The following is a 12,779-nucleotide window of genomic DNA, read 5'->3' on the forward strand; positions in this document are numbered from 1 at the left end:
TCTTTTAAGAGACATTTTTTTAAATAGTACATAGAATCCCTTGATGGACATTTTTAGTCTAGTTTGTGTGTATTGAATTTTTACAATTTAAGGTTTGACATTATGTGCTTGAACCTTTTAGGAAATGCGCCGCGCAGCGGAAAAATTTTCTAGAATGAAGTACGAAAAATGTGCAGGAGGACCCTTTTTTCTTTCAAATAAGCATTTTTAGAAAATTTCAGTCGGCGAAAATGGGGGGGCAAAAAGACATGTTTGCCCCCCCCCGTCCTGGGGAACGGGGGGGGGCAGTTTGCCCCCCCCCCCCCCCCCCCCCCCCCCCGGTGGGTCCATTATTATATAATCTGTAACTAATTTTCATATCCCTGTGGTACCCAGCTAAAAAGTGGGTACACGGATTTTCCACCAATTAGCATACAGAACTTCTGCACGTTTTGTTAATTTGTAATGATCACGTGAGAATTTTGAAAACTGTGTTAGGAAACTGATGTTAAAATTTAGCAACTATTCACTCAAGTTAAAGCACTTTTAAATTAATCACAAAATTCTTTGACACAATTTAGTACCCTTCAAATAATAACAGGAATACGTATATTATACACATGGACTGGCATTACTACAGGGACATGGGACTTTTGTTACAGTCGAGAGGCTTATCTCACAGGGACTTGGCGAGTTAGCTACACTCTTCTCACGTATCCCTATAGTTTATGTGTTTAGTTTTTGGTGTCACTAGATTAAAAGTCAGTAAAACAATTAGCATACAGAGATTTTTTTATCAGTTTCGTCAATCTAGTCTCCTAAAATATCTACAGATGTTCCGATGACACCAGATGACCTAGGATGGATTAGCCCCAAGGTTAATGTGGTTTACTAAAATGAGACAACAGCGTAAGTTATCTAAGTTACATATATATAGGAAGGCGATCACTATTTCTCACCCAGAAATCCCGCATGGATTTCATATAGGCCTTTAAACAGTTTTATCTTTTCCTGCATACTAAGAAATAATGCTTCTCGAATTTCACTTGGGTAATTATATAGTCTACAATATGTACACAGCTAGTTAGACATGACTTTAATGTGAGGTGTCACAGAAATACGCAACATTGAAGAAGTAAACGAATCTTGAGAACAGCTGAACTATGAGTTGTTACACAGAAAGCCCTTTGGGCCTGTTGTGTTTCTAGTGTTGCGCTGTTAGATGTTTCTGCATGACATTGTTGACATTTATATCATTGTTTCCTTATATTGTATTTCAAGGAATCGTCCGCATATCTAATGAGGATGTGTAGTCTGATTTCAAGTATGATTGTCCATATAGATGTATATATAAGGAAGAGTTATGATGTCGTTGAGGAAGGGTAATTTGTAAAATCAGAGATTTAGATAGTATCCATGTTCCAGAATAATATCCCTGATACATATCTACGAACCATAAATAAATTACAAGAACTTTGACGGTTTTCCCATTTATCATTTTGAAATACAAAGGGTATAAGTCTCGACGCCTTATGGCTGATTCTCAAGTTTTAGGATGCAAAAAAATATATGGATATGTGATTATATCTTTAAAAAATATTATTAGAGACACTAGCTGTTTGATTATGAGAGAAAAAAAAATCGTTATATAGGGGAGACAACTGGTATATAGTAACAAAAGTTTTTTCCTACTGAATTGTCTCCCTTTTTGTTAAATGTAAAATTTAATGCCACCAAATACATTCTATGTTTATGTACTATAGATGCTTCTATCATGGAAGTGTACTAAGATCACAGGCACTTGCGTTGCACTTGAAAGATAACATTTGACTTAATTGTTGAACCTAATTATAGAATTACCAATATCCCTGCCGGATTGTATTTTTTAAATCAATTTTTGAAAAGCAATGCAATTACCTGCGCTAAAGACAAGCGAAGTGAACTTATTTCAAGGTAAAAAAGGAAGACATTGATCAAGAGCGGGCAAGGTGAAGACGCTAGATCATCAGAGGATCGTATATGTACCTATCATTGAGGTTTTCCTCAAAAGTGTCGTGTAGCGGTTGACGGCAGACGAGTGGAGAATACAAGGTAATCAAATGGACCTCGTTATAGTCCAATTGCCTTGGTGTATCTTGAAGCATTGTGTCTACGCCAAGTACGGACACGTAAGAGTTGCCTTTCATATCTGTAGAGGCAATTGGGAAGAATGATATAGTTGAAACTTGGTCAACTGGTGTACCTAGGAACTTCAGAAGTATTCAGGAGAACCCGCCAGATAAATTAAGTGGTGGCCGCCAGATAACTAAGTGGCGGTTGCCAAATAAAACATTTTGATTTTTCAATAAAAAAATCCTGTGTGAGTCTAACACGCTTCCGTAGGTGGGTTTGTGGTTTTTTTGTTTTCTTTCTATGTAACATAATCAATAAAATGTTCAGTATGTTTAGTAACCTAATAAGATAATGTTTGGAATAAGGGAGGCAACTCCTCCGATCGTATCGGACAAGCTGCACTAGATACTTTGTACATGTTTTGAATTGCCATTGAACCGCATGGATAACATCTTTAATTTATAATAAGTTAACTTGAAAACGCATGATTTGTATCCTGTTGAATCGTATTCTTGTTTTTGGATGAAGTGCATGGTGCTTTATTAGTTGATATTCCTTTAAAAATGTGTCGATACGAAAAAAAATACTGCCCAATGTCAGGAGGAGGCAATTCATGGAACTTGGGGCAGTCCTTTTGAAATATAACTTAATCTTTTCGCTTTAGTTTTGTATTTGTAGAGAATCACAAAAGTAATGCTAACCTTTTCTACAGACAAAATTCATTATAATGTTTGCTTCCTTTGTTTTCTTGTATTTTCTGTTGTAATTGTGGCATATCATGATGTCATGCAACTTCGCTAGCCAAGGGTATTAGTCCGATTCTCTTTCTTAGAAAGAGAATCGGACTAATACCCTTGGCTAGCGAAGTTGGATGTAATGGTGTTGTTTGTTTTATGTTTTTTTTTCTTTGTATGTCTTGATAAAGGGACGAACTAGAAAATTCGACAATTCTTAATATTTTGTCTAAACGGTATAAATACACTTTGAAGTCACTATATAGGCTATATACTTTTGTAATGATCCGTATTATCCGATCATATTACCTCTTGTTTCTTAGATAGAATTTATCGAGAATATTCTTTTTTGACATTCTAGTGTTTGCATTAAAAATATATCCATGTATTATAAAAGAAACCGATCACCAGCAAATGGAGAAAAAAGCAAATATGTACATTGTACATGTACTGATGATATTATGTAGCGGTAGCACTTACTACTATCCTTACAATGATGTACGTTACACAAAAGTGATAACTCTATTAATAATGCACCCTCGTGTTCATCAATATAGGTCTAATGCATAGATCTGTCCACAGTGGTGGCAGACTGATTTTGGTGTCCATGCTCCTTAGTTCAAAAAAAAAATACATATACGTCTGTTTAGGGTTAAATTGGCGAAAAAATAGTGTCGATAGGTCGCGACATTTTGAATATATATTATAAGCGTCTTTCACAAAAAGTAATGGCCGGAACCGAAGTCTGAGATCGAAATCCAGACTTTTATTTAGTTTTTTTTTGTGTAGAAAAGTGGGAAAAAATAGGGTTGGGGGTAAACAATTAGGTTCGGTCGGGTAACCCCAAACATATATATATATATTTGCCTTATAAATAAATTTTCTGATCCTGGATCATGATATTTAAATAATTTACTGTAAAGCCAAAAAAATATGTCTGTTTAGGGTTACATTGGCAAAAAAAATAGAGTCGGTAGGTCGGGAAGATATTTTTTAGTGTCTTTAATGATGTCCAGGACTGGAATCAGAGATCGAAATTCCAGACCTTGTTTTTTTGTAGGAAAGTGGAAAAAATTAGGGTCAGTATAGACAGATATCCTTTTTAGGCGTTATAAATAAGTTTTCTGATCCTGGATCATCACCTTCCTAAAATATCAAGTAAAAGTAATTTAAAAAGAAAGTTTTAAAACAACTTATGATATTTAAATAATGTACTGTAAGGCCAAAATATGACTGTTTAGGGTTACATTGGCAAATAGGGCCGGTAGGTCGGGAGTGTCTTTCACTCTAAAACAATGGCCGAAACCGGAGTCTGAGATCGAAATCCCAATTTTTAATTTATTTTCGTAGAAAAGTGGAAAAAAATAGGGTCGGGAGTTAAAAAAAATAGGGTCAGTCGTGAAATCCTAAACAGACATATTATTTTTTGGCCTAAGTATGATGTTTTTGTCGATATTTTTGATCTATAAGACCTTGTATAGATTGGTCCATTTTTGAGAAACTAAGTCACAGATTGTAAAACTTTGTTACAGACACTACTGCGAAGTCACCAAGAGTTGTCTCCACTTTAGCGTCATTGGTATCCACCGACAGATGTCACTGGCATTCGTAGAGCACCTTGCATAAAATATAATTCCATATATATTTACGTGTTATATAATTTTAAATTGATTATTATTCAGAATTTTTGATCCAATAATCAATTACAATTAAAATGTAGTCGCAGATAATTTAACAAAACAATGGATATCGTTTAATAGCTCATTTATTTCTGAACATTTGGCGTAAGAATATCTACTCGTAGGTCAAAGGTCAGCGATACTCATGTCAGCCAGTCGGTGTTACCTGAAAACTGATATTTGTGTGTGACAGTGTGTGACAGCGTTTGTGTGTCGGTTGTGGATATTTCACGTGCTATTATTTTGTTTCCGATATTTACGAATGGATTACATAATTTACCAAGGAAAGGATTAATATACCATGTAATCTATCGCTTGTTTACTGTTCCGTTATTCGCCACAATGGAGTTAGTTTGTAAAATTCAACATGTCTCATGTGAATTTTACACTTTGTTAAAATTGAAAAGAAATGCATGATCGGGCAAGCTATCGCTGAGAATGGCTGCCATTAAAAATATTATGGAGACTCCACTCGTTTTATGGGTAAGTGTTAAAGATTTTGTCTGGAGTCGTCACGAAATATTTCACCAAGAAGAACCTACAATGTTCAATTTGTTTATGTCCGACCCCGCGCGTACAGGTGTGTTTTCTTTCTTTTACAGGTGGAGTCTTTCAATCAAGGTAAATCTCTCGAGTATGCCGAACTTTATAACGGAATATTCCTCAACGATGTCATGCAGCAGATGTAAGTGTCTTTTTCTCACCATACCTTAAATGTTGTTTATTGAATATAAATGTATTATGATTCAGTAAACACTAAAATGACTAATTTACATGTAAATACACGTTACATTCCTGATTAAAAATCTACTTATAATCGGACATTGTTGTAAGATTAAATTCGAGATAACCTCGTGCTTGAGATATCGCAACCGGTGTGTTTTTGTGATTTAAAAATTCTCATTAAATACCATACAGCCTATTTATTGTTGGAATATATTTGACATTTTATGTCTGTATCTGAGTAATTTTACCAGGTAAGTGCCTCGGTGCCAATACACTTATTTGAATTAATTCATTAGGCTAGAGCAAGGGTACAAATTAATTAAATGTAACGTTAATTGCATGCTAACCTTACCTGGGTATCTACTAACATAAAGCCTACAAGTCTTGATGAATTTAAAACAACAATATCTTGTCCTTGGATAGTGACCCCCGGTTGAATGAAGGATAAATGGAATTTATTTCTTTATTATTATTGTTTCTTTATTTCCTCCAAATATGAAGAGCAATAATTCAGTTGAACATACAATTGATACTAAAAGAGAAAGTTGTACTGCATGTGGAAGCAAGGAAGCATTTCTTATTATAATATTTCTTGTCTAGAAAGCTGCATGTATAAATATGATTAAACAATAATGCTGACATGTGTGCATGTTTAAGTATAATGATAGAAGTTTGAAATTAACTTGTTACGGGTTATAAGGTGCATCATTGCTTAGTCATCTTAATCTGTTTTCAAATCCATATACATGCAGTCATGTTTCCATGAGAATCAAATGCCTACACTTACTAGTTAATGTAGACATATTAATTTTGGTAGGAGACTTATATGAACACCCACCCCATCATGATCATCTACTGTATATCAATTTCAATAAGATAGAAACGATAGACCAAAAAATAAAATATGTTATTCGTTTTATCTCTATGTATATACCATTAGGTCGTTGTCTTTCCTGTCTACTATGGGTGTGTATTATACTGTTTCCGATACCTATACATGACATGTACTGTATATATATATATATATATATATAATCACTTCAAAGTCAGAGTAATTGTTCAATTTTCAAGGTCCCCATGGCCATAACATAGTAATGTATCTGGTAATCTATCATATCAACCCATATCAGCACACAGACATACCCACCTTATTAAGGAATTCCCCAAGTCAATGTCATTATAATTATGATATTGATTAGACATATTAATTTTGTTCTCATTTTTCTTTTGCTCTTAGAGCCTTTTTAACATGTTAAAGTGACCCTGTTGGATAATATTGTATACATTCAATGGTACAAACACTTAGCAGTGTGCATACATCTACCTGCAATATGCTAAAAACTTTAAACTTTTTTGCTCTATCAATTGTTTACTCAAAGAAAATGTATTAAATTAGATTATGTAATCAAATAGTTGTTGAGTCATAATGATATTATCTTAGAGGGAACAAATCCCTGATAGCAACCGCCTATTAGGGCATAGCAATTACATGTTTAGTGTTTGGGAAAGTTTTTTTATTTCCAAAATCTGCGAAATTTGTTTCTCTCTAAGAGATTGTAATTACAATGAGTAAATGTTTTATCATGTATATATATACACACCTAGTTATATCATGTTATTAGAGACAAGTTAATTGAATTTTGTCCTGGAGGCTACTGAATTAGTGCTTTGGTAGTTTGGAGCACAAGATAAAAATAACGGCAACCTATAGCTGTTAAACATCATGTTTTTTCATCTTGTTGAGCAAGGAAACTATTAAGCATATCAGTGATGTAAGTTAAGTTAATACCAAGGAATTTGTTTTTATGACCTTACTTCAGCAATTGTATGGAATCACAGCATGATGCCATTATAGCTAATTTGTGTTACATTAATACCTGAATTTATGTACACTTACAAACATTTATATATACATCTACTTTGACTGAACACAAATGTATAAAGATGGTACTACATTTTCTGTCCTGTTGAAATTAGGGTTTTTATATTTTTGTTCCTTTCATTAAAAGACTGAAGATTTAACTTTTTTATGGAGACTTGTGACATGTATCTCATAGAATAGTCCTATGCTCTGTATTTTGCAATTAAACAACTGGAAAATGTTTTAAAAATGTATGTAAATTATAAGATACATTTCATTCAGTTAAATTGTCATATTAATATCCCTGTTTTAATCCACATACCTGGAGGTATTTTAAATTTCAAATACTGGTACAATGATATGTACCGTTTATATACTAAGAAGATGAAATACACAAGACATACAATTCAAAAATACATATGTATCTCTTTAAAACAGCATGCACATGCTGTACTTAAAGGTCTAAGGTATACATCTAATTACTGTATGTATCAGAACATTTTCTGTAAAGATGGCTTGACATGTCTTTAATGAAAGCCGCTGCTCTCTATCGCCTGTGGATTGTGTTAATCATTTGCTAGTGTTTGTGATGGTCGTGTTTAATGAAGATGCCGCCATGCCACGGTTTGTCTAACAGTAATGATGCCGCCATGTGTGGCCATGGAATGGACCATGTGTTTTTCTGACAGCTCACCAACAGTTTAATCTAAGTACATGCCATATACAAACACATGCAAACATATCACTTAGTAAAGATTGTTGATCCATACCTACACTATTGTTTTTTCGCTTTAAGCCTGTTGAGTTAATTAAAAATCGTGAATACCATGTTTCCTAATAATTATATAGGAGTTTATCAAGCCTAACAAATATGTTATGCATCATGACTGAAAGGGGTAGGGAATACATTTAGTGTCATCCAAGTCTAAAATGTATGTCTATCTATACCGATAGTCATAGGCAATTTCAGATGTTTTGAGGTACCTGTATAGTTAGATTAGTCTTGTCAAATTGTTTAGTGTGTTAAAAACAAAGGGGATTTGCACATGTCACTCTACATGTACCACCGAACATATCCAGGACATTCACATTCTCATACATGTTAAATCTGACAATTATAATAGGGGTTTCAAAGGTCAAAGCCATTTAGACCCCTCCTGTATATGGTACATGTAGGTAGATTAAAGGCCAGGGTGAACGTTATGTATGCATGCTAGTCTGCAGGTTTTCCTTCATCAGATATTTTCCAACCTATTTTGATGTATTGATTATATTGCACAATATTGCATTGGTCAGGTCTTAATTGCGAGCATTTCTCTTTATAACTGCAATTAGGAAGTGAAAATAAGTTAGATACAGGTTATTTCTATAAGGTTGAAGATAAATCTATGATTACATTCAGATGAGGTTCTTCTAAGTTCTTGGATTCTTAGATTGCCTATTTTGCTACAAAGACCAAATAAATTATGTTAAATGGTTACAAAAAAAAACCCCAAAAAACAAACAAACAAACAAAAACCAAATGTACTTTAATAATTAAATGGAGTCTAAAAATGCAGATTGGCTTGTAGGTAGATACATTTTGTTGTAAGATATGTACAATAATATCAATGCTACATGTCAGGTATCATGTTTCAAATGAATATCATATGATTTTCACCTGGTCGCTTTTACGATGACTGCTACACAGGTAGTATAATGTGAAGTGGCCACTGGTCTGGAAAGTTCATGTATTTCAGTAGGACTTCATTCATTTTATTGTTCACTTAATGAGTTGTCCTGGTTTAGACACATGCCTTTAATTTTACCCGGTCACCAGGTGTATTAAGTTATATTACAAACTCGTCAAACTGGATCACGTCTTATTCATTTACTAGAGAGATCCATTATCGGGGATCAGAAGAGATTTTCCTATCATACTAAATATGGCATTCATAATTATCAATAAGGCCAAAAGTTTGTTTATCGAAGGGTTTTTTTCCCAGTTTGAACGATAATATTCAGTAAATGTTAGACCAAATTTTGCCCATCATGGTGTTAGATTTGACTATAGATATATTGAAGTTTTGGTCTTTTCATAATTTCATTACATTCACAAATTAAAAAACAAGAAATAGATTTAAAGTATGAAGTTCAGCTGCAAAGAAATCTATTCGGTTGACTTCCTTCCAATAAAGCAGTTGTCATATGCATGCTTAAGCTGGTATGTATGTACAGGAATGCAAACTTATAAAAAATGCAAATAATATAAACATTTGTATGTGAAAGTACAATCAAGAAAAAACATATAATTAATGTTTTGGCCTATTGTAATCCACTGAGTGAAAACAAACATTTCCGCCAGTAAAAGCTTTTAATGTATAGTGGCACACTGTATTGGGTAAATGGAAAACTACTATTGAGTGGAATTTAATGGAAATGATCTTTTCTATTCAGTGATAACTGGAATTGATTATAAAGTGACTGTAACAATTGTGTATAAACAGATAACATGTTAAATACCTCGACATGCATGCTAACAGTGACCTACAATGTAGTATAGTCGGAACTGCTTTGTCTGTTGTAATCAATGGAGAGAATTATTTATGGTATCTTATTACGCGCTTGATCAACTCAGGTCAATGGCAGTTGCATGTCGTTATGTACATCATTGATTTTAAGTTTCCACCTTGTGTATAAAGAGTTGTTGATATACATGATATTATGCATTTAAAAAGAGTTGTCTGTCTTTGCATAGAGTTGTCTGCCCTTAGATATTAGAGTTGTTCGCTCCTTTCTATATATGGTACAGTAGATTGAGAATTTTGCCCCAAGATATAAAATTGTCTGTCATGACATATATATGGTATAGATAGAGTTGTCTTCCCATCATATCATTTAACATTGATTGGGTACCTGCCTTGCTAATACAATTCTGAAATATACAAAATTTGTATTTCACTCATGTGTGTTAAAATTTAAACAGTATGTTTACAGTTTGAATATATGTATATGTCTTTCCCTGCAGATACATTTTCTGCTTGTTAGAAAACTACATTATATAGTAAGAGTTGTGTGCCCTTAAATACATCTGGGTTAGATATAGTTGTCTGCCCCTACATGTAATTTGTTAATAGACTTGTCTCCCTACCAGCTGGACTGGTCTGCCGGACCTCCATATAATTTTATAAAATTATGTGAATGGATTTGCTTTCGTATTTGTAAAATGCATAACATTTTGAATTTTAATTTTTGTAGTGACCCTCGTCCCACCAATCAGAGCGTGAATCGCCATGTGGATGATGTTGATGCGCGACTACATAACTGGGACCTCCTCCTCCGAAACATTAGAGGCTACTATGTGGTATGTATACTTGTTGAGGAAGCGTTTAACACATTACAATGTCTGTACTAAAATGTACGGAAATCAACTCATCTGATAAATGTCATAAGGGTGATTGTATTTGGCAATGCAATAGCTATATATATACATATCTATAGTATTTCTTCTAGGGTATCATGTTTTCTTGGTTAGTGTTTTAAGCTAAACAAAGCTACAAACATACATGTTCCATACTTAATCTGTCATGAGCAATTCTTTGAATACAAAAACGACTTTAAAATGGTAATCAATAATGAATTTAAAACCTTTTTGAAGCCAATTTAGATGTGTTATGAAATATGAACACCTGAAGAGCTATATATGCTGATGTAGCTTCCTGTTGATCTAAATTATGTATATATAATATTCTCTGGAATGTCGGATGTTTAATCCTAGTATTTCTTATGTTGATCTGTATTACATTTGCTGGAATTTCTGACCAATAATCGTGAGATGTTTGATGTTTTTTTCTGACACTCCCTTTATCACTGGAGACATACATACATGTGTATTTAGTGGCAGTAAGGCCAAAGCTGGCTTAGCGCTATATATATATTATATAATCATCTACAAGGAAAAATCTGTGACATAGAAAAAAAAAGTTACCTAATTGGTTTCCCCAAAAGATTTGTTTGGACTTTCATTATATTTAGTATTTTCTTTGTTTAGCAAACAGACCCATGTTAATAAGGAAACTTGGGTTTAAAATGAGAAACAAATCCAAGTGGATTCATTTACATTTTACTTGTTTGATTAATGTATAATCCTAAGCATGATGATGTATACACACAATATGATTTTGAAGAACTGATTTTCAAAGTATCAGTATCATTACATTATTATATGATTATAGCCAAAGAGGCATTGTCCCAATGATAATGATGTAGGTCCTACACCGATATCGTCATTCAAAAGGAATCTGATTCCAAGTAGGCTTCATTATCAGTAATGCACGACAAGACTCGCAATGCTATATATATATATATGTAATGTGCAAGCGTTGGAAATTTGATAGGATAGTGTAATTAAGACAGATGTCAAAGAAAAGTTTTAATTATTCATGAGACGTGTTCATTTAATGCACAGATAGGTTATATATGACATACTGCTAAGCTTAGCTAGCATTTTGGTGCATAAGATGTCTACGACCTTTGACCTTATTGTCACAGCTATCGTTGATCTAGAACAATGTTTATTCTGTGATAAAGTCCAAACATCAATATTGACTGATCCTTTGATTGGGACGTACCTGCTCTGATAGACAATTCTCCACACACTTGACAGCTACACAACATAAAAAAAGGCTTACATATACTGGATTGATATAGATTTATAATCACGAGAAACCTGTATTTGTAAATGGGAGAAACCTGCCATATCAACGAGACATTCAAAACCTGAGAGATATAAAATGTTTCTATCCTTTTAAGGTCAGCTTTCTTTATCAAAGACATTGAAACTAAATCCTTATAATAAAACAAGGTTATTTATATACACCAGCTACTCAGCTAGCTAAATAGTCTTGGATATCTATGTATTGAATGCATAATTTTCCAAAATTGTCTGCAATACGCCAAAAGTACAGTGTAGTCGAGAAATTTCAATTTTGAATTAAATCTTTTAACTTCTGTTATTGATGTAGTTTTGTAGCTGTTACATGGATGTCAGTGTTCTGTATATGGCATCACATGTAAAGTTTGGCCTTTGCCTGTCAAGGACACCAGAAAGTGATGTAAACAAGCTGATCACTGAAGGTTAAATCGCTCTATAATGACCCATGGCCAAACCCTTATATGGAATTCTTGATACACATCCGACATGTAGATACACGATCTTGATATAGCTACTGTTATTGATAAATAAATTATACAGGTATGTTGAAAGGAATGAAACATTAAAAAAACGTTATGTTGATAGCAACTTATTGATTATACAGGTATGTATGGCTTTTAATGTCTCTGCAGATGTAACGATACCTTCTACGTGAATTCTTATAAGCAGCTACAGGTAATGGTATACGCAAATAGTATAATCCCAAATAACGCTAGAGATATCAATTATTTATCTCTACACAAGTAATTTCTCTGTCTATATTTGGCTTAAGATGCCAGGTGTATTGTAACACCTTGGCGCACCTGGATGGAAGCTGATTCTCAGGTATATCTATACCTGTGTTAATTGCAATTCATGATCAGCTATAGATAGCGTTGTATCGATTTTACTACCCGGTTTATATATTTCTAATTAATCACCAGACGATCCTGATGTTAATGGCCATCTGATGACTTTAGCCTGTTACAGACTGATCAGCCTTATAAATCTACTGA

General features: G+C 33.6%; 1 protein-coding gene across 1 annotated transcript in view; it reads left to right on the forward strand.

Moving 5' to 3' along the window:
- The first annotated feature begins 4,639 nt into the window (after positions 1-4,639).
- LOC138319678 (girdin-like) overlaps positions 4,640-12,779 on the forward strand; it is a 66,340-nt gene continuing 58,200 nt past the window's right edge. The window contains exons 1-3 of the mRNA XM_069262825.1: positions 4,640-4,987; positions 5,107-5,189; positions 10,329-10,434. Of these exons, the coding sequence (XP_069118926.1) occupies positions 4,943-4,987; positions 5,107-5,189; positions 10,329-10,434 (234 nt within the window). The 5' untranslated portion in view covers positions 4,640-4,942. The remainder of the gene's footprint in view (positions 4,988-5,106; positions 5,190-10,328; positions 10,435-12,779) is intronic.

This window comes from Argopecten irradians, chromosome 3 (genome assembly GCF_041381155.1).
Source record: "Argopecten irradians isolate NY chromosome 3, Ai_NY, whole genome shotgun sequence".
NCBI lineage: Eukaryota > Metazoa > Mollusca > Bivalvia > Pectinida > Pectinidae > Argopecten > Argopecten irradians.